Source organism: Mesoplodon bidens (genome assembly GCF_964165515.1).
Source record: "Mesoplodon bidens genome assembly, chromosome: 20".
In the NCBI taxonomy this organism is placed as follows: Eukaryota; Metazoa; Chordata; class Mammalia; order Artiodactyla; family Ziphiidae; genus Mesoplodon; species Mesoplodon bidens.
The window spans coordinates 21666548-21688612 of NC_138181.1; the positions used below are offsets into that span (position 1 = coordinate 21666548).

General features: G+C 37.2%; 1 protein-coding gene across 3 annotated transcripts in view; it reads right to left on the reverse strand.

Moving 5' to 3' along the window:
- SGCZ (sarcoglycan zeta) overlaps positions 1-22065 on the reverse strand; it is an 883936-nt gene that overhangs the window by 16910 nt on the left and 844961 nt on the right. For all 3 annotated transcript variants that reach the window (XM_081221232.1, XM_081221233.1, XM_081221231.1), the window contains one exon: positions 767-839. In XM_081221232.1, coding sequence (XP_081077358.1) covers positions 767-839 — 73 coding nt within the window. The remainder of the gene's footprint in view (positions 1-766; positions 840-22065) is intronic.

Genomic DNA, 22065 nt, shown 5'->3' on the forward strand with positions numbered 1-22065 from the left:
AAATGATTTTGATAAATGTATATATCGCAAAATGATTACCACAAGTTATTATAATAGGTATAATTTTATATAAAATATATAATTTTATATAAAATATATAAAGTATGTATTAAATATATATTTATTGAGTTAAGAACAATAGATAAGTTAATAGATTTTAGTATTTCAACTTTTATCAGTGATTGCCATGATTATTCTGGGGAGAATACCTTATAATGTTGTCCTCTCAAACTGACAGATGGAGCTTATTCCACTGGAAATATTATTAGATTGAGGAGTATATCACGGGGCAATTAAGTTCTGCCTTTTACTGATCACTGTTTACATTTGTTTCTGATTTCCCTCTACTTAAGCCTCCCTGACTATTTATAGCTTTCTCTCACTCTCTGCCTCCCCTTTCTTTATGCCTATGCAGGCCATATATTTCACTATCTATATCAGATTTTCTGAAATCCTTATTTTTATTAGTCCTCCCCTCAACATCCTCTATAACTGCCTTTTCTTTTCTTTTTCCACACTCCTCCTGTCCGATATGTTTATTTTATATCCGTTGTATATTTGTAAAGGAAAAATATACAGAAGGACAGAATAAAAACTCACATTTTCTTGCCCTCAATGAAATATCCGATTATCTATTTACCATGTAGGCAGGGAATGTCAATTCTTTATACAGATATGTAGCACATTTTCTGCTTTAGTTCTTGATATATCAAGGACCATCATCAGTGGTGGCAACAATGACACAGGTATAAATGCCAGGACTTACCTGAGGTCTTGGGAAGGTTCTGCTCTGATGTGAGGTGTTTCAACAGAGTGCCCGAACACTGCTCCTTCAGTGCCTGAGGATAACGTGAATCCAGGAGTCAGTATAAGCAAGTGGACAGACACACTGGTTTTCATTACTACTGTTATGTACCAAATATTCTTCTAAAAATGGGACAACTGAAAATAGGAGTACAGAAAATAAAAGAGAAAAATTGGAAAAGGAGTTTAAGGTAGTGAAGGGCCAAGGAGGGTAAATCTAAGTTCCACCATGTTGACCCTTTTTAAGATGATCTTATTTATAAAAGTTCAGACTGAGTGAGAATTTTCACCTTCTGATCATAGAACAAGATCCATTTCCTTCCCTTTTCTTTATTTCCAGGTAAGTGAATTTGAGGGAGGGATAAGTCACAATATTCAGTTGTTTCAACAAGCAGCAAAGCTTGAATGAAAATGTGGAGAGTGAGCTCTGATGTAGTATAGTATTAATTGTTGCAAGACATAGGTCCATAGGGCATTTAGCAATTCGCCCACAAGCAGCACTAGCCTTTAGTTAGAGTGATCATCGAACGACAGAGAACAGGGCACCTTACTCTGACCTTTCTGGAATTAAGGCTCAATCTTAAACCATGAACGGCTTGAGTTCATTAGAGTGGACTTCACCTGGGATCACAGTTATCTGAAGAGGTCATGTGCTCAGGTAGTTGAATGATACTCTATCTAAACTTTCATTTATCGACTCCATTTGATTTTCCAGGTTGACAGAGCTTTTTCTAACTTAACTGAGCAAAATAAAATGATTTTCCTTTCCAAAAATCAAATGCAAAAACACTCGTTAAAGATGATGAAAAAACAGCCCTCTTTTTTTTTCCTTTTGTAATTTTACATAAATGAGATCATTCCCTTCAGAATAAACTTTATTTTCTTTTGGTTTAATCATCTTCAAACATCTTGGTGTAAGAATGTCATGGCTGCTCCATCAATGGCCCCAACAGTAGCTCAACAATACAATGCAAATAAAAAATACAAATTTTACACCTACAAAGTGAAGCTTCTTCTACTTATCATGAAGAACAATATAAAATATATTGATTCAATAAGCAATGAAAAAACTGCCACTAGGAAATTAGAGCTAACATTTAAATTCCTTAAAAGTAAGTGTATATGTAGGGAAATATACTAGAATCACCAGAGGACTCCTCTACAGAAAACAGCAATGCAGATTTTGATCTTGAATCACAGAGGAAGAGGTTTTTTTCAGTCTGTAACATCTATATTATGGTTCTAAGGGTAAATGTACAAGGTTCTGCTCCAGTAAATTCCTTAGATTGCAGATTTCAGTTTATAAGCTAAAAGCTATCCACATTTGTTGACCTCTTACTGGATTTTATTAGTTACTGGTGGGTTTTTTTGTTTGTTTGTTTCTTCCTAGAGAGGATATGTAAGGCATATACTGTTTATTTATTTAACTGTTTTCACAAATTTAGAGCAATTATTTCTTTAAGGAGTTTGCTCTTTCGGTATTTTTTAAAATATTTTATTTTTTTGAGTGGACAATTTTTAGAAATAGGTCTTTGAAAGTAAAGTAACAGTTTTAGATAAAACTCTGATTTTGTGACTGTGGAGGGGCTGGCATTTGAAACAACATTCTAAGGCACAAATTTCTAGGTCTCAAGGAGAGACCCCTTTGACATTTTAAAATAAGATATAATTTCCAAGTGGGATAGCTATCCACAGGCAAAGTTCACAAGTTAATTTCTACTATTTTATAATTTTGAAAACTTCCCAGACGAGATACCAGAAATATAATTAAAGAACAGTAGTAATATTTATTTTAAAACACAGAATGGCACATATGGTATAATAACTTAGTACAGAATATATCAATGAAAGTGAAAGTAGAATGTTATCAAAAGTTTAATTTTACAATGAGGATGAAAAACTGATAAAGGTGTTGATTCTAAGTATCAATATAGAAAACTATTGATGATAAAAAAAAGATACTTGAAGAAATAAATGTATAATCATACCACCTAAGGGGCTACATTGAAAACTGCATAAAATATCATAAATAATTAACTAACTATAGACTTCCAGATAATGAGAAAATTAATCTCATCCTCTCACTTTTTGTTCCAAAATGAGCCAAAAGGGCAACAATTAATAAGCAGCAATGATAATCTTAAAAGGAAATCAGTGAGGAAAAATAAAAGCCATCTGAGCCAGAAACAAATTCTCACAGCATAAAAAATAAAAAATATATATAAATATATATTTCCCATGAATGGGAAAATTTTACAAACATCAGACTATTGGTAGGGTTGCCAGACTTAGCAATTAAAAATACTGGACACAATTAATTTTGAAGTTCAGTTAAACATAAAATCATATTTTAGTATAAGTATGCAATACTTGCTGAGGATATACTTATACTAAAAATCATTTGTTGTTTGTCTGAAATTCAAAATTAACTGGGCATCATATATTTTACCTGATAAATCTAACCATTAGTCAACATTTATTTGGAACAAAAAGTAAAGATCTGCTTTATCCTCACTTCAGGAAAAAAAAAATGTGTGATGAATTCTCACATCTTAAGTTATAGAAACCACGGAAACCAAAAAGGAAGAGGGACAGAAAAAGGAACATAACATAGACACTTATTAATATGTATATTTAAACTTGTTGACTAAATAAATATTTATTGTTTATTGCTTTTGAAAAGGACTGTTCAAAAGGGCACACTGTCAGTTTTGCTTGATTGTATAGATGTTAAAGGATATTTCAGATAATTTAAAGTGATGACGATGTTATAAGATATAGAGAAAACATAGACTGTTAACTCTTGTCATGGTCAGGAAAAATGATGCAGGCAAACCTCATGGTCAAAAAATACTGGATCTCATTCATAGGATAATTTCTAGCCTTTAAACAAAAGAATAAGGATGGCATATTTTTTGTTAGAAAGAAGAAAGAGTATATATGAACTGTGGTCCTACTTTATACTTAAAAACAGTTTTAGCCATAAGCTAGGATGCTACTCTTTACAAATGCCTAAGATAAAATAATTTCACCCAATTAAAAACATCATTAAAAATAAATTTATGTATCCCTCCTAGTATGGCTATCTATACTCTCAATGTTGTACTCTAAGCTACTCATTATCAACCCTTTGGCCTCCATATGTCCTTTGGGAAGGCATTTGCTTCAGAAGGCAGGACAAGAAAAGGAAACCAAAAATTCCTGGTATTCCCAGGTCCTCAACTTCATAGTAACTGAAAAAAAATTCTGTGAAATATAGCATCTCTCCAGCCACCAGCTTCATGAATTCTACTGTGGTTAATTTCAGATACTATTTTATGGGGTTATTGGGTTTGTGTAGAAGAACCTGTGATCAGTAATATATATACAAGCAAGGCAAAAATACCTCTATGCTTTGAAATATTAGTTTTATATAAATTATCTAATTTTTTCTCACCAACATTTTTAATATACGTAGATAATAGATTGTTTACACTTGAAAAATGAGGATGCTCTAATCAGAGAAATTAAATACCTTATCGATGAGGCTAGAATCTTGGAGTTCAGGTTTTCTTATAGATACACTATGAACTTTGAAATTAGCCATTTTGGGAAGCAACGCCAGCTTCTTCATTCCATCTAAGTGACCTTGAGCAAGTTATTTAATCTCTCCAAACTTCAATTTCCATTGATACATATACGTATAGTAATGCCAACCTTGCAGTTTGGGCTAGGTTTTAATTAAATAGGATACTTGGTTCACTGTAAGAATTCAGTATTCCTTAATTCTCTCTATCAATTTCCTTTATGAAAGTCAGCCACAAAAGATGTACGCGTTATATCTGTAGGGTTAATGTCCCAGCATGGGTCTACTCATTAATATGTGAAATTTCTATTCCCAAAATGTCATAGCTTCAAGTAACATAGTCTCATGCTGAATTTTGAAATCTGAAATTTAGACACTGAAAAGATATTCTTGAATGTTAAATTTAAATGCATTTTATTAATCAAAACTCTCTTCACTAAATCAAGGAATTTTCTAATGCAGCCGCTTAGGTACCAGATAAGATCAATCAATGCTCAAATAAGCTCTGAGAATGAAGTTTCTTCTAAAAAAATGTCCAGCATGAACTTACTTTTAATTGAACTTCATCATAATATTTTAAAAATTGAGGAAACGTGAAAACAAAAATGCATAGTAGACCCTTTAGTAACTAAAGTGGATGGATGATGATTTTTTTCATGTTTTACACTTACTAGTTCTTTGTGCAGGATATAATAGAAATGCATCATTTGAATAATTGGAGTAGGTAAAACAGTCATTAACTCTACCAGGGTTTTAGTTTCCATTCAAAAATCAAAGGAAAAGTTAAAGAAAGAGTAGTACAGGGCATCATTCCTTAGAATATTTCTCTTCTCAAAGTGAAATTTTAGTCATGAATTGGTAAGAATTCCAACCTAAAAACTTAAGGTAGAGGAATCTGAGTAATGTCAACCATACCACTTCTCTTATCTAATCCATGGAATTGTTAGGAGACTTAAATAATGAAAAAATGAATTAACAGTAGACAGCATTTTAAATTGCTATACTGGAATAGGGCTGAAGTCTAGGGTGGATTCATGTAGATTTCAGGGACAAAAATATTCCTGTTAATTCATTATCTTCAAGTTTGATCCTGTGCTATTCAATGCATATAAATTACTTGGCTAATTAAATTGAAAGACACTTTACAATATTTTCTTTTTAATTATTATTCTATTTGAGACAAGGAGCCTTTTTCACTCCTGTAGTTCCACTTCCTAGCACTTTATCTAGTATAATATAGACATTCATTAGTATGTCTCTCTGAAGTTGTTGAATAAATAAATGTTTTCTTTGGTTTGGAAGTAAGATGAAGAACACAGCAGCAGAAAGCTGCCTAGAAGGAGAGCAGTCCTCACTACGGCCTCTATATGCTGCTCGAAAGGCTTCAAATGGAGGAGGCTAAGGTCTGGCGCAGAGTGCTTGCTGTTCTGGGAAACCAGAAAGAAAAATAAAAAAGAGAAAAGCCAGGTACATTGGGAACAAAGGAATGAAGAGAGACTGGGGCACTCTGTGGGAAAAGAAGCTAAAGAGGAGTAGAAACATTGTTGAGTTAAATTCTATTGTTATTTGTCTTGATGTTTGCCAATGAGATCTCCTAGTGCTTTCAGTTTTTCAATAAAATCTACCATGATCTTTGTATTTTTTAAGATTTTTTTTGGAGAGGGACAAAGAAGGGAATGAATACCACACCCAGCTCTATATGGGACAGAAGAAATAATAGGAGGCATGAGGCAAAGGATGTTAAGAGAGCATGAGTACCTGTCCGCCTGCCCTCTTCTCCTGACAATGGGAACTTAGGCAGCATTTTAAATTCCTGCACTAGAATAGGGATGAGGTTCAGGGTAAGTTCATCTAGATCTTAAGGGCCAGAAGGATTCTTATTTATTCATTATCTTCAAATTTAAACTTATGCTACTGAATATTTCAAATTCTTTGGAAGTCTTTACACTTTGCTTTCTTTTTTCTTTATTTGCATCTCTTTCCCCCCAGATCTAAATTGGTAGAGTAAAAGATTGGACAGGGAGCAGTTTCATTTTATTCCCAAATCTGCCTCTAATTCATTCTTTGATCTTTGACAAGTATTTAAAGCCGCCCCCCCCCATTGCTATTTGTAAAATTAAGCTCTAAATAACATGATCTCTAAGGTATCTTCAATTTCTTTGTTTTGTGGTACGCGGGCCTCTCACTGCCGTGGCCTCGCCCATTGTGGAGCACAGGCTCCGGACGCGCAGGCCCAGTGGCCACGGCTCACGGGCCCAGCCACTCCGTGGCACGTGGGATCCTCCCAGACCGGGGCACGAACCCGTGTCCCCTGCATCGGCAGGAGGACTCTCAACCACTGCGCCACCAGGGAAGCCCAGGTACCTTCAATTTCTAACTGTCACAAGTTACATAATTTTTTCTGACATGTCGAAGCCTGTATACCTCTTCTCATTTCTCCTTATATACAAGTGGAAATAAGTTTGCCCCTGCAAATCGACAGAAAACGTATTTGGGGGAAGGGATGGAATAATCATATTGGAAAAAGTAAATTATTAACTATCATATCTTTTACTCCATTAAAATGAGTTCCTCTGAATCCTGAAAGCATCGTTACCCTTTAAAAGGAGAAATGTCAACCCATTTCAACATACATCTCTTACTTGTGTTATTTTAATAGTCTAAATGGTGTTCCTGCTTCCAGCTAACTGCACAAAATACCACCTATACATTGCTATATTAATTTTACCAAACCTTCTGATATCTCACCTGTACAAAAGCCTGTAATTATTTTCTTGTATAATGCTTTTGCCCACCATTCAAGACTTCTGCTTGAATGCAAAATCCATTCATTCAGACTTATTTTCCTCTACTCATCTATAAATCTATTTACTAATTTTCCCACCCGTTAAGGTAAATACAATCTGTTCATTCTCTGACTATATTTGGGGTTTACTACCTATAGCACTCATTGAGAAGCTATCACATCTATCCTGAAATTTTACGTGCTGAATTGTATATTACTACCCCTCTAGGCTAAAAAAATATATATATCAAAGACGTTCCTTATATCCCATTGTATTCTTGTGAGCAACATGGTATCTTACATATGTAAGGTAATTAATAAATAGTGGTAAGGATCAATATTTGGAGGACTTTCTTCTTGAAAACTTTTCCCCCTGTTTTTAACCCTCCTAGTTTGATTAATGGTACAATCATGCCCTAAAAACTCAAGTCAGAAATGGGGAAATATACTGAGATGCCCTTTCTTGTTCAACTTCCCTATTAGTTGACTTCTTTTTACAACTTCAGTATCACTTATATTTTCTCCCAGTTATTCCTCGATACCATAGCCAACTAAGGTTCTGAAATTCAAAGCTGACTGTGTAATTCTCACTTAAAATGCTTCTGGAATCCAGATGTCTGTGGAAGTCAAACCCAAATTCCTTAGTAGGACTTACCTGTTAGCAGTTTTCTGCATTTTATACTCCAGTGACAATAAAACTTTTGCAGATTTTGAAATGTTTATAAACTGTTAAGAGTACCACTTCTTCCCGACATACCTCTCTTGCCCCTTTAATGGTTGTCTCTACTCATTTTCAGGATCTGATTCTAAATGATTTTCTCTGTGAAGCATTTACTGTGTCCTTCCTACTGTTCCTCTTTCTGCTCAGCTTCCCCAGCTCCTTGTGAAAATTACTATACATAGCAGTTATACTGCTTTGCAATTCACGTTAAACTTCTACCCAGTAATTTATGAGTTCCTTGAACTCAAGGACTTTGTCTTAATAAATTTTGTATGCTTAGTACTGATCTTGAATTCTGATATACAGTTAAGGATCAGTAAATGAAAGAAAGAATGGGAATGAAAAAATTAATAAAAGCGTGAATAAATTAAAAATTATTCTGCAGTATTTTATGATTGATATGTAAAACTTGCTAAGTTTCTGTTTCCCAGTATATTTCTTCATTTAATACTTCAAAACAAATCAGGTTATTAATATCCTGAGGTGATGATCTGAATTTATTAAAACTGTTATTATGAGCCTATTCAATGTTAATTTTTCTAGTAAAACAGGGAAACAGTATTGTTAAATTGTCTCTCTGAAACAGAAACAAACCCCTACCATGTTGTTCATTTGAAAGCAGAGAATAAGGTGCCAATATTTCTGAAAATAAGTTATTTCAAAATCTGTTTTTACTTTTCAGTCAGCATTTTTCATAATTTAAAAAAATATCTCAAGGCATTTACTCTCAGATGCCAAATCATGCCCTCTTTCCAACTTTTTAAGGTTTTCAGAAGATAAAAAGAGATCATGGAAAAGATACTTAGATGATCAGATTGAAAATACATTAGAATAAAGCTATTTTCCTCAAGATGAAATAGATTCAAAAATGAAATGTTTTATCACTATGAAGAAAATTAAACTTAAATATATCAAGATTTGAAATTACGCAGAGACCCTTCTTGCTCATATTTTATAAACTTCAAGTAGCTTGTATTTTTCTAGCATTTATCTCTGATTTTTTTAGGGAAAAAAGCTCTTCTTTTGTTAATTCCTTCTATTCCTTTTAATAAAGCAAAAAATACTGATATTTAAAAGTGTGTGGAGAAAACAAAAAAGAAAAAAAATGTTCAAATTGAATGATACTTGATGGAAACTACATCTAGGAAAAAGATATAGAAATAATCCCTCTTTTCAAATTTCTACCTTCAGAAAAGAATATCAGAAGGTCAAGCAGAGCTTTCATCATTCACTCTTAGGATATATATTTTCAGAAAATAATAAGTAATTTCAAGGTCTATAATTCCTAAGGTTGTCATTTTGCCCTTTACCTTAATAATCACTAAAGGAATAAGAAGCAATACACACCTGAGACATTTAAAAAATCTTAAATGAACAAGTGTTACCAACAGCATATCTTTAGCAAACACAATCATAAGATTGTTTTGTTATGGATTTATCAAAAGGCAGCTACATTTGAATTGATTGATCACTCCACTGTGCACATTCTAACAGAAACTGAAACATAAAAATGTGAAATAACTTGATAACAAATGAACTACCTATACTTTTTTTATTTTGCAAAACATTTCATAAAAAATCAGTTCATGATGTGATTTGGAAAATTAATAAGACAAGATCTCTACGTGAATTACCTTTTTACTATATTTAAGTTATCTTTGCAAGCTTTGAGACACTTAATCTAGTAGTGTATTTTGTTTTGAGGTTTGGACATTTTACCTAAATACAGATAGCATAGCTAGTGCTAGTTTTGCTTCTTTAAGGTCACATTGATTTTTATGCAGGAATATTTTCTGTATAGCCCTTTCCTTTACAAACTTTATCATTATTTAATCCACATGCAATTTAAGCTTTTCTGATCCCTGTGGAAATTATTTATCTAAAAATGTACTGTTAGTTGTACCATAAACTCAGGTTCTTTGGGAAAATAAAAGAATACCTTAATCCTGCCTTTTTGTCTTATTTTATTCTTTAGATTCTTCACCCCTATTTAAACTAGTTTCTGGAGAAAAGTAAGATGGGCTTTCTACTGCTGTTAGTCATAGGCAGGAAGACTGTGTTTCCAACTGGCACACCATGCTGATCATTTCAAGTGGAATGCACAAGGACAGGTACTCATCTTAGCAGCACTTTTATTTCTTAATGTTTTTCCCCCTGATACTTCTGATACATTGCCACTAAAGCACATTATATGGAAAATAGAAAACCATAGAAATTTATCCAAAAGTGGTGGTACCCAACTGTCTTTAGTGGCTTCAGATACTACATGTGTTTATGGATTTACAGGCATACCCTGGAGATACTGCGGGTTCAGTTCCAAACCATGGCAAGAAAGCAAATAAATGCAATAAAGCAAGTTACACAAATGTTTTGGTTTCCCAGAGCATATAAAAGTTATATTTTTACTATACTGCAGTCTGTTAAGTGTGCAATACCACTACATCTAAAAAAACAATGTACATACCTTAATTTAAAATATTTTATTGCTAAATAAATGCCAACCATCAACTGAGCCTTCAGTGAGTCACAATTTTTTTTTGCTGGTGAAGGATTTAAAATATTGCAAGAATTACCAAAATGTGACACAAAGATATGAACTGAGCAAATGCTGTTGGAAAAATGCTGCCCATAGATTTGCTTAATACAGGACAGTCACACACCTTCAGTTTGTAAAAAACACAATATCTGCAAAGTGCAATAAAGCAAAGAGCAATAAAATGAGGTATGCCTGTATCTGAACTTTCTACAATCATTTTTTCAATTAAAAAAAACTTGTGGCTTCCCTGGTAGTGCAGTGGTTGGGGGTCCCCCTGCTGGTGTGGGGGGCGTGGGTTTGTGCCCCAGTCTGGGAGGATCCCACGTGCCGCGGAGCAGCTGGGCCCATGAGCCGTGGCCGCTGGGCCTGCGCGTCCGGAGCCTGTGCTCCGCGACGGGAGAGGCCGCGGCGGTGAGAGGCCCGTGTACCGCAAAAAAAAAAAAAAAAACCAACAACCCAAACTTGTGTGTTCAAAAGATGCTAATTCTATAAATGGCTTTATGGACCTGAGCTACAGAGTTAATATATACAAATCAGCATCTGAACGCAACTAGGACTTCTAACACGGTACCTTATTAAACACAGTTTAGTTAGACTTTCCTTCTTATCTCAATATAGCTAAGTGATTCTAAAATATTAGAGGGATTTCCCTGGTGGTCCAGTGGTTAAGATTCTGCTCTTTCAATGCAGGGGGTGGGGTGCGGGTTTGATCCCTGATGGGGGAGCTAAGGATCCCCCATGCCTAGGGGTCAAAAAACCAAAACATAGAAGCAATACTGTAACAAACAATAAAGGCTTCAAAAATGGTTCACATCAAAAAATACTTTAAAAAATAAATGAAACATCAGAGTTTAACCTGTCATTTTCTGAGTGTCTGTGCAGTTGTGGACAAAGTCATAATTTGGAATTTTCATTTGGCAACCTGCCATAATACATATGTTTCCACTCTTTTAGTAATAATCGTTTTTTAAAAATTGAGGTGAAAAATGCAAGTCTCAAAAAGTCTATCCTCCAATAACAGGATAGTGTGGCGTTCATAGAGAGAGACCAATTGGGAAACAGCTAGGAAGAAAGCACTTCCTAATGCCGAACCAAACTCCCTTCATCCTTTTGTTTCTATGAGTTCTTTTTTTTTAACCTCTTATTGTTCCACATGCTCCTGTGAATTTTATGTTATCACTTGCCATGTAATTCATTGTGTGCCAATAGGGAAACAAAGAGAGCTTGATTTCCCTGTGTTTGTTTTCTACTCACAAGAGGTTAGGTAGCATTACTTTTTTTTTTTTTTTTTTGCGGTACGCGGGCCTCTCACTGTTGTGGCCTCTCCCGTTGCGGGGCACAGGCTCCGGATGCGCAGGCTCAGCGGCCATGGCTCACGGGCCCAGCCGCTCCGCGGCATATGGGATCCTCCCAGACCGGGGCACGAACCCGTATCCCCTGCATCGGCAGGCGGACTCTCAACCACTGCGCCACCAGGGAGGCCCAGCATTACTTTTTTAACATCTTTATTGGAGTATAATTGCTTTACAATGTTGTGTTAGTTCCTGCTGTATAACAAAGTGAATGAGCTATACATATATATATGTATCTCCTTATCTCCTCCCTCTTGTGTCTCCCTCCCACCCTCCCTATCCCACCCCTCTAGGTGGTCACAAAGCACAGAGCTGATCTCCCTGTGCTATCCAGGCTGCTAACGCAGCTGATCTCCCTGCTGCTTCCTACTAGCTATCTGTTTTACATTTGATAGTGTATATATGTAAATGCCACTCTCTCACTTCGTCTCAGCTTACCCTTCCCCCTCCCCAAGTCCTCAAGTCCATTCTCTAGTTCTGTGTCTTTATTACTGTCCTGCCGCTAGGTTCTTCACAACCATTTTTTTTTCTTTAGATTCCATATATATGTCTTAGCATACTGTATTTGTTTTTCTCTCTCTGACTTACTTCACTCTGCATGACAGACTCTAGGTCCATCCACCTCACTACAAATAAATCAATTTCGTTTCTTCTTATGGCTGAGTAATATTCCATTGTATATGTGTAACACACACACACACACACACACACACACACACATATATATATATATATATATATTTTTTTTTTTTGTGTGTGGTACACAGGCCTCTCACTGCTGTGGCCTCTCCCGTTGCGGAGCACAGGCTCCAGACGCGCAGGCTCAGCAGCCATGGCTCACGGGCCCAGCCGCTCCGCGGCATGTGGGATCCTCCCGGACTGGGGCATGAACCTGTGTCCCCTGCATCAGCAGGCAGACTCTCAACCACTGCGCCACCAGAGAAGCCCTACCACATCTTCTTTATCCATTCATCTGTCGATGGACACTTAGTTTGCTTCCATGTCCTGGCTATTGTAAATAGTGCTGCAATGAATATTGTGGTACATGACTCTTTTTGAATTATGGTTTTCTCAGGGTATATGCCCAGTAGTGGGATTGTTGGGTCATATGGTAGTTCTATTTTTAGTTTTTTAAGTAACCTTCATACTGTTCTCCATAGTGGCTGTATCAATTCACATTCCCACAAACAGTGCAAGAGGGTTCCCTTTTCTCCACACCTTCTCCAGCGTTTATTGTTTGTAGATTTTTTGATGATGGCCATTCTGACTGGTGTGAGGTGATACTTCATTGCAGTTCTGAATTGCATTTCTTTAATGATTAGTGATGTTGAGCATCCTTTCATGTGTTTGTTGGCAATCTGTATATCTTCTTTGGAGAAATGTCTGTTTAGGTCTTCTGCCCATTTTTGGATTGGGTTGTTTGTTTTTTTGATATTGAGCTGCATGAGCTGCTTGTATATTTTGGAGATTAATTCTTTGTCAGTTGCTTCGTTTGCAAATATTTTCTCCCATTCTGAGGGTTGTCTTTTGTCTTGTTTATGGTTTCCTTTGCTGTGCAAAAGCTTTTAAGTTTCATTAGGTCCCATTTGTTTATTTTTGTTTTTATTTCCATTTCTCTAGGAGGTGGGTCAGAAAGGATCTTGCTGTGATTTGTGTCATAGAGTGGTCTGCCTATGTTTTGCTCTAACAGTTTTATAGTGTCTGGCCTTACATTTAGGTCTTTAATCCATTTTGAATTTATTTTTGTGTACGGTGTTAGGGAGTGTTCTAAGTTCATTCTTTAACATGTAGCTGTCCAGTTTTCCCAGCACTGCTAATTGAAGAGGCTGTCTTTTCTCCATCGTATATTCTTGCCTCCTTTATCAAAGATAAGGTGACAATATGTGCATGGATTTATCTCTGGGCTTTCTATCCTGATGCATTGATCTACATTTCTGTTTTTGTGCCAGTACCATATTGTCTCGATTACTGTAGCTTTGTATTTTATAGTCTGAAGTCAGGGAGCCTGATTCCTCCAGCTCCATTTTTCGTTCTCAAGATTGCTTTGGCTATTCGGGGTCTTTTGTGTTTCCATACAAATTGTGAGATTTTTTGTTCTAGTTCTGTGAAAAGTGCCAGTGGTAGTTTGATAGGGATTGCATTTAATCTGTAGATTGCTTTGGGTAGTAGAGTCATTTTCACAATGTTGACTCTTCCAATCCAAGAACATGGTATATCTCTCCATCTGTTTGTATCATCTTTAATTTCTTTCAGCAGTGTCTTATAGTTTTCCGCATACAGGTCTTTTATCTCCTTAGGCAGGTTTATTCCGAGGTATTTTATTCTTTTTGTTGCAGTGGTAAATGGGAGTGTCTCCTTAATTTCTCTTTCAGATATTTCATCATTAGCATATAGGAATGCAAGAGATTTCTGTGCATTAATTTGTATCCTGCTACTTTACCAAATTCATTGATTAGCTCTAGTATTTTTCTGGTAGCATGTTTAGGATTCTCTATGTATAGTATCATGTCATCTGCAAACAGTGACAGTTTTACTTCTTCTTTTCTGACTTGGATTCCTTTTATTTCTTTTTTTTCTCTGATTGCTGTGGCTAAAACTTCCAAAACTATGTTGAAAAACAGTGGTGAGAGTGGGCAACCTTGGCTTGCTCTTGATCTTAGTGGAAATGGTTTCAGTTTTTCACCATTGAGAACGATGTTGGCTGTGGGTTTGTCATATATGGCCTTTATTATGTTGAGGTAAGTTCCATGTATGCCTACTTTCTGGAGGGTTTTTATCATAAATGGGTGTTGAATTTTGTCGAAAGCTTTTTCTTCATCTATTGAGATGATCATATGGTTTTTCTCCTTCAACTTGTTAATATGGTGTATCACATTGATTGATTTGGGTATATTGAAGAATCTTTGCATTCCTGGAATAAACCCCACTTGATCATGGTGTATGATCCTTTTAATGTGCTGTTGGATTCTGTTTGCTAGTATTTTGTTGAGGATTTTTGCATCTATGTTCATCAGTGATATTGGCCTGTAGTTTTCTGTCTTTGTGACATCCTTGCCTGGTTTTGGTATCAAGGTGATGGTGGCCTCATACAATGAGTTTGGGAGTGTTCCTTCCTCTGAAATTGTTTGGAAGAGTTTGAGAAGGATGGGTGTTAGCTCTTCTCTAAATGTTTGATAGAATTCGCCTGTGAAGCCATCTGGTCCTGGGCTTTTGTTTGTTGGAAGATTTTTAATCACAGTTTCAATTTCAGTGCTTGTGATTGGTCTATTCATATTTTCTATTTCTTCCTGATTCAGTCTTGGCAGGTTGTGCATTTCTAAGAATTTGTCCATTTCTTCCAGGTTGTCCATTTTATTAGCATAGAGTTTCTTGCAGTAATCTCTCATGACCCTTTGTATTTCTGCAGTGTCAGTTGTTACTTCTCCTTTTTCATTTCTAATTCTATTGATTTGAATCTTCTCCCTTTTTTTCTTGAGGAGTCTGGCTAATAGTTTATCAATTTTGTTTATCATCTCAAAGAACCAGCTTTTAGCTTTATTGATCTTTGCTATCATTTCCTTCATTTCTTTTTCATTTATTTCTGATCTGATCTTTATGATTTCTTTCCTTCTGCTAACTTTGGGTTTTTTTTTTGTTCTTTCTCTACTTGCTTTAGGTCTAAGGTTAGGTTGTTTATTTGAGATGTTTCTTGTTTCTTAAGATAGGCTTGTATAGCTATAAACTTCCCTTTTAGAACTGCTTTTGCTGCGTCCCATAGGTTTTGGGTCGTCGTGTCTCCATTGTCATTTGTTTCTAGGTATTTTTTTATTTCCTCTTTGATTTCTTCAGTGATCTCTTGGTTATTTAGTAGTGTATTGTTTAGCCTCCATGTGCTTGTATTTTTTACAGTTTTTTTCCTGTAATTGATATCTAGTCTCATAGTGTTGTGGTCGGAAAAGATACTTGATACGATTTCAATTTTCTTTTTTTTTTTTTAAATATTATTATTTTTATTTATTTACTTATTTTTTTATCTTTGGCTGTGTTGGGTCTTTGTTTCTGTGTGTGGGCTTTCTCTAGTTGTGGCAAGCGGGGGCCACTCTTCATCGCGATGCGCGGGCCTCTCACTATCGTGGCCTCTCTTGTTGTGGAGCACAGGCTCCAGACGCGCAGGCTCAGTAGTTGTGGCTCACGGGCCCAGTTGCTCTGCGGCATGTGGGATCTTCCCAGACCAGGGCTCGAAACCGTGGCCCCTGCATTAGCAGGCAGATTCTCAACCACTGCACCACCAGGGAAGCCCTCAATTTTCTTAAATTTACCAAGGCTTGATTTCTGACCCAAGATATGATCTATCCTGGAGAATGTTCCATGAGCACTTGAGAAGAAAGTGTATTCTGTTGTTTTTGGATGGAATGCCCTATAAATATCAATTAAGTCCATCTTATTTAATGTATCATTTAAAGCTTGTGTTTCCTTATTTATTTTCATTTTGGATGATCTGTCCATTGGTGAAAGTGGAATGCTAAAGTCCCCTACTGTGATTGTGTTACTGTCGATTTCCCCTTTTATGGTTGTTAGCTTTGCCTTATGTACTGAGGTGCTCGTATGTTGGGTGCATAAATATTTACAATTGTTATATCTTCTTCTTGGATTGATCCCTTGATCATTATGTAGTGTCCTTCTTTGTCTCTTGTAAGAGTCTTTTTTTTTTTTTTTTTTGTGGTACGTGGGCCTCTCACTGTTGTGGTCTCTCCTGTTGCGGAGCACAGGCTCCGGACGCGCAGGCCCAGTGGCCATGGCTCATGGGCCCAGCCACTCCACGGCATGTGGGATCTTCCCGGACTGGGGCACAAACCCGTGTCCCCTGCATCGGCAGGCGGACTCCCAACCACTGCGCCACCAGGGAAGCCCAGAGTCTTTGTTTTAAAGTCTATTTTTTCTGATATGAGAATTGTTACTCCCGCTGTCTTCTGATTTCCATGTGCATGGCATATCTTTTTCCATCCCTTCACTTTCAGTCTGTATGTGTCCCTAGGTCTAAAGTGCGTCTCTTGTAGACAGCATATATACGGGTCTTCTTTTTGTATCCATTCAGCCAGTCTATGTCTTTTGGTTGGGGCTTTTAATCCGTTTACATTTAAGGTAATTACTAATGTGTATGTTCCTATTACCATTTTCTTAATTGTTTTGGGTTTGCTTTTGTAGGTCTTTTCCTTCTCTTGTGTTTCCAGCTTTAGCATTTGTTGTAAAGCTGGTTTCGTGGTGCTGAATGCTCTTAGTTTTTGCTTGTCTGTAAAGGTTTTAATTTCTCCATCGAATCTGAATGAGATCCTTGCTGGGTAGAGTAATCTTGGTTGTAGGTTTTCCTCTTTCATCACTTTAAATGTATTCTGGCACTCCCTTCTGGCTTGCAGATTTTCTTCTGAAAGATTAGCTGTTAACCTTATGGGGATTCCCTTGCATGTTATTTGTTGCTTTTCCCTTGCTGCTTTTTTTTTTTTTTTTTTGCGGTACGCGGGCTTCTCACTGTTGTGGCCCCTCCCATTGCGGAGCACAGGCTCCAGACGCGCAGGCTCAGCGGCCATGGCTCACGGGCCCAGCCGCTCTGCGGCATGTGGGATCCTCTCAGACCGGGGCACGAACCCGTGTCTCCTGCATTGGCAGACAGACTCTCAGCAACTGTGCCACCAGGGAAGCCCTCCCTTGCTGCTTTTAATTTTTATTCTTTGCATGTAATTTTTGATAGTTTGATTAATAAGTGTCTTGGTGTGTTTCTCCTTGGATTTATCCTGTATGGGACTTTCTGTGCTTCCTGGACTTGATTGACTATTTCCTTTCCCATGTTAGGGAAGTTTTCAACTATAATTTCTTCAAATATTTTCTCAGTCCCTTTCTTTTTCTCTTCTTCTTCTGGAACGCCCTATAATTCTAATGTTGGTGCATTTAATGTTGTCCCAGAAGTCTCTGACACTGTCCTCAATTCTTTTCATTCTTTTTTCTTTATTCTGCTTTGTGGTAGTTATTTATACTATTTTATCTTCTAGCTCACTTACCCGATCTTCCGCTTCAGTTATTCTGCTATTGATTCTTTCTAGAGAAGTTTTACTTTCATTTATTGTGTTGTTCATCATTGTTTGTTTGCTCTTTAGTTCTTCTAGGTCCTTGTTAAATATTTCTTGTATTTTCTTCATTCTATTTCCAAGATTTTGTATCATCTTTACTATCATTACTCTGAATTCTTTTTCAGATAGACTGCCTACTTCCTCTTCATTTGTTTGGTCTGGTGGGTTTTTACTTTGTTCCTTCATCTGCTGTGTATTTCTCTGTCTTCTCATTTTGCTTAAGTTACTGTGTTTGTTGTCTCCTTTTTGCAGTCTGCAGGTTCGTAGTTCTCGTTGTTTTTGGTCTGTCCCCAGTGGGTAAGATTGGTTCAGTGGGTTGTGTAGGCTTCCTGGTGGAGGGCACTGGTGCCTGTGTTCTGGTGGATGTGGCTGGATCTTGTCTTTCTGATGGGCAGGACCGCATCCAGTGGTGTGTTTTGGGGTGTCTGTGAACTTAGTATGATTTTAGGTAGCCTTTCTGCTAATGGGTGGGGTTGTGTTCTTGTCTTGCTAGTTGTTTGTCATGGGGTGTCCAGCACTGGAGCTTGCTGGTCATTGAGTGGAGCTGGGTCCTCGCATTGAGACAGAGATCTCTGGGACAACTGTCGCCAATTGATATTATGTGGGGCTGGGAGGTCTCTGGTGGTCCTATGTCCTGAACTTGGCTCTCCTACCTCAGAGGCTCAGGCCTTACACCTGGCTGGAGCACCAAGACCCTGTCAGCCACATGGCTTACATGTAAATGGGTTACATTCTCCAATCCAAAGGCACAGGGTCACTGGCCTTCTGCCCTTAGCTCAGTCCTCCAGGCACGCATTGTCCTCCGGGCCTTTTCGATATGGAGAGCCTGCTTTGGATCCAGGTCCAGCTGCATTCCCTAGCATCTAGAAGAAGCAGCTGATGCCCCCATCCTCCCTTATCCCTGCCTGCAACTTGTCATGATCCTGGAGTGCCTCCATTTGTGAATTTATAATCATTTCAAAATAAAAGTTGACAGTTATTCTTTGGTTGGCAATTTCCCTCCTAAAGTCAGAATTTTGGGGCTTCAACCTGAGCACTTACCTTGACACTTAAGCCTATTCAAAACGTGTTCCTGAGGACAATTTTGAACTCGCCAAAAAGTGATCTCCAGCCTACCTGTGAGAATGCATGAGAGGTTTAAAAGATTTGGAGTTATCTAATCAGGCCAGTGAAATCAGGATTGAGACTCTATTTCAGTGATAAAATGATGTATCCTAAAGAGTAAGGTGACCAGAAGTTTGACACGTCCACTGAGAAAGAGAACAAAAGGAGAAGTGAAATGGACTGAATCTTTACGATCCCCCTTCAATCAATAATACAGAAGGCCTGTGTTTCACTCACTCAACAGGGACTACAGTCTTCCACTGTTTGCAGTCCAACTACCTTAGAATCCTACTTCTGGTTTTATCAATTTGACAGTTGATGTTCAAGGGGACTAGGCTAAGGCACCACATAGTCATTGATATGTCTAGATTCTCTGAGAATGACCATTGTATTAAAGCCACATCATCAAAAAGCTACAAACCTACCCTATGTAATTATATATCCCTGTATCAAGATCTTCACAGCATTGAAAGTTAATATTGTATACTTCATTTTTTCCATATTTAATAAAATAATTTACCATATTGCTATGGACTGAATGTTGTCTCTTCAAAATAAATGTGTGGTGGCTATCTGTCCCAGTGTAATGGTATTTGCAGACAGAGCCTTTGGGAGAAAATCAGATTTAGATGAGGGACATGGTGGGATGCTCATTATAGGATTAGTAACCTTATAAGAAGAGTCAGAGATACCAGGGCTCGCTCTCTTTCTGCCTTGTGAGGACACATTGAGAAGGCAACTGTCTGCAAGCCAGGAAGAATGCTCTAACCAGAACCCAACCATGCTGTCACCTTGATCTTGGACTTCTAGACTCCAGAACTGTGAGAAAAATTAATTTCTATTTTTTAAGCCACTCAGTTTATGATATTTTATTACAGCAGCCTGAGTTGACTAAGACGTATGTGGAGAATATTTTTCTATAGTCTGAAAAACGTTATGTGTGGGTTATTAATTATGTTGTTCAAATTTATATTTTATTGTTTGAAACAATGTCAAGCCTGAAGAAAAGTCATGAGTATAATTTAAAAAAGAAAACAAAAGACTCTTGTATACCCCTTGCTCTGGAGCCCCATTCAAGTTTTGCTAAATGTGATTGGTTTTAAAAACACACCCACAAATTCTTTGAAACTCCTTTCATAAAAGGAAAGCGGGTCCTCTTTTATGACTTTCTTCACATTTCTATTGCACCAATTATATTTTCAAGAAGTTTTGCTTTAACAGAATTAGGAAACATTTAAGTCAGAACTCAGAGAAATAAAATAAGTCACGGAGAAGACTGTCAGTAAGGTGCTCAGAGGAAGCAGCTATTTTCTGACGATGGCATAGTTCATTATTAATACACTTCAAAACCTGCAATCAGTTTTCACCCAGAAATTTGGGGGCCAGAGTGGTACTCATCTTTAACACCTCTAAAAGCTTTATCCTCTGTAAGTTTTAAAAAACTAGAGACAGTAACCATGCAGATGTGCTTTTGACGCATTTCCTCAGGCTCGCTGGGGTGGGAGGAAAGGAGGAGGAGTACTAATTTAAAAAAGCAACTAGAAAATTGAGTTGAGTGATTTACCCCAGTCTACAGACTTGAAATGCCACACCGAAGAAAATGAAGTGATTGCACCTCACTTTCCTCAGCGCCTGATCTCATCACGTTTCTTCAGGTGCCATTCAGACGAAGCAGCTCTATCCTGATGGTTGAGTGTTACCATGTTCCTGGCATTTGGACAGCCTGGAGGAACAACAGTCCTATGTAATAGAAAGGTTAATTCCAAAGCTGACCCCATCACAATGTCCCAATTGCACAGACAAGAAGAAGGATGTAGAAGGCTAACTAATAAAGACAAACCAGAAAATACTGATTTCAACCCAGAAACATAGTGTTTAACTTAAAGGCAGCTCTTTGGAAAACTCTTTCTTTTGTTGTCAAATAAGCATTGGAACCTGTCTATCTTTCCAATCATTCAATTCAAATAGAGACAAAGGAATGACACTCTTGGCTTTCAAGCAAACACTAGGGCACAGGGTGGATGCATGATTCGGATTCACTATTCTTTCAAATTGCCAGTTTTTTTTGTTTTTTGTTTTTTTTTTTTGCGCTATGCGGGCCTCTCACTGCTGTGGCCTCTCCCATTGTGGAGCACAGGCTCCGGACGCGCAGGCTCAGCGGCCATGGCTCACGGGCCCAGCCGCTCCGTGGCATGTGGGATCTTCCTGGACCGGGGCACGAACCCGTGTCCCCTGCATCGGCAGGCGGACTCTCAACCACTGCACCACCAGGGAAGACCCAGATTGCCAGTTTTAATTTCTACTGCCTGATAAAAAAGAGATATCCTTTCTTCTCATACATTGAGCCATTTTCTACTTTTCTCTCAAAGGCAAAACAGAGAGATCTAACTCCAACTAATGGCTTTTAATTTAACATGAAAGTATCCTATAGGACTAAAGTCTTTCACTTTATAAAGTCAAATGACCTGCACTTTGTTTTCTAAGTTAATATACTACTTGGAATAAAAATGAAAGTACAAATCGCAGTTGATTGATTCTGCCTGAAAGCACTAAATTTAAGAGTCTTCTGCATGTAAAGGTTCATATCTTTTATTTATTGACCTGGTCTCAAAAGATAATTGCTTTAAGTAGTATCTTTGACCAATATTAGGGAATACAAAGGAAAATAAAGTTGTCAAGTATGCATATGTGAGCTAAAGTGTAAAACTCCCATATATTCAATGATATAGACAGGGTATGTTAAGGTCGAATAAGTATATTCATATTAAGAGTTAAGCAAAGTACTACTGAGCAAGTCAAGTAATATCAAGAGTAAAAACATTAAAAATTGAAAGCATGTGACTGACTGATTGCTGAACATGCCGATGGGGTAATGAGGGGTGGTGGTATTCAGGTAACCACCTGCCACTTTACTTCTACCCTCCTGCACCCTGAAAGTATTTAAATGCATCAAGTACATCCCTGCTATGCTCTAAGGAGAGTAAATTTGAGTATCCGGAGCCACACTAGATCTACAAATAATTTTAGTCATAAGTGCTTTTGCCTCAGCTGGATAGACACACTTATTATCTAAGTAAATTCATCTACTTCTGCCACC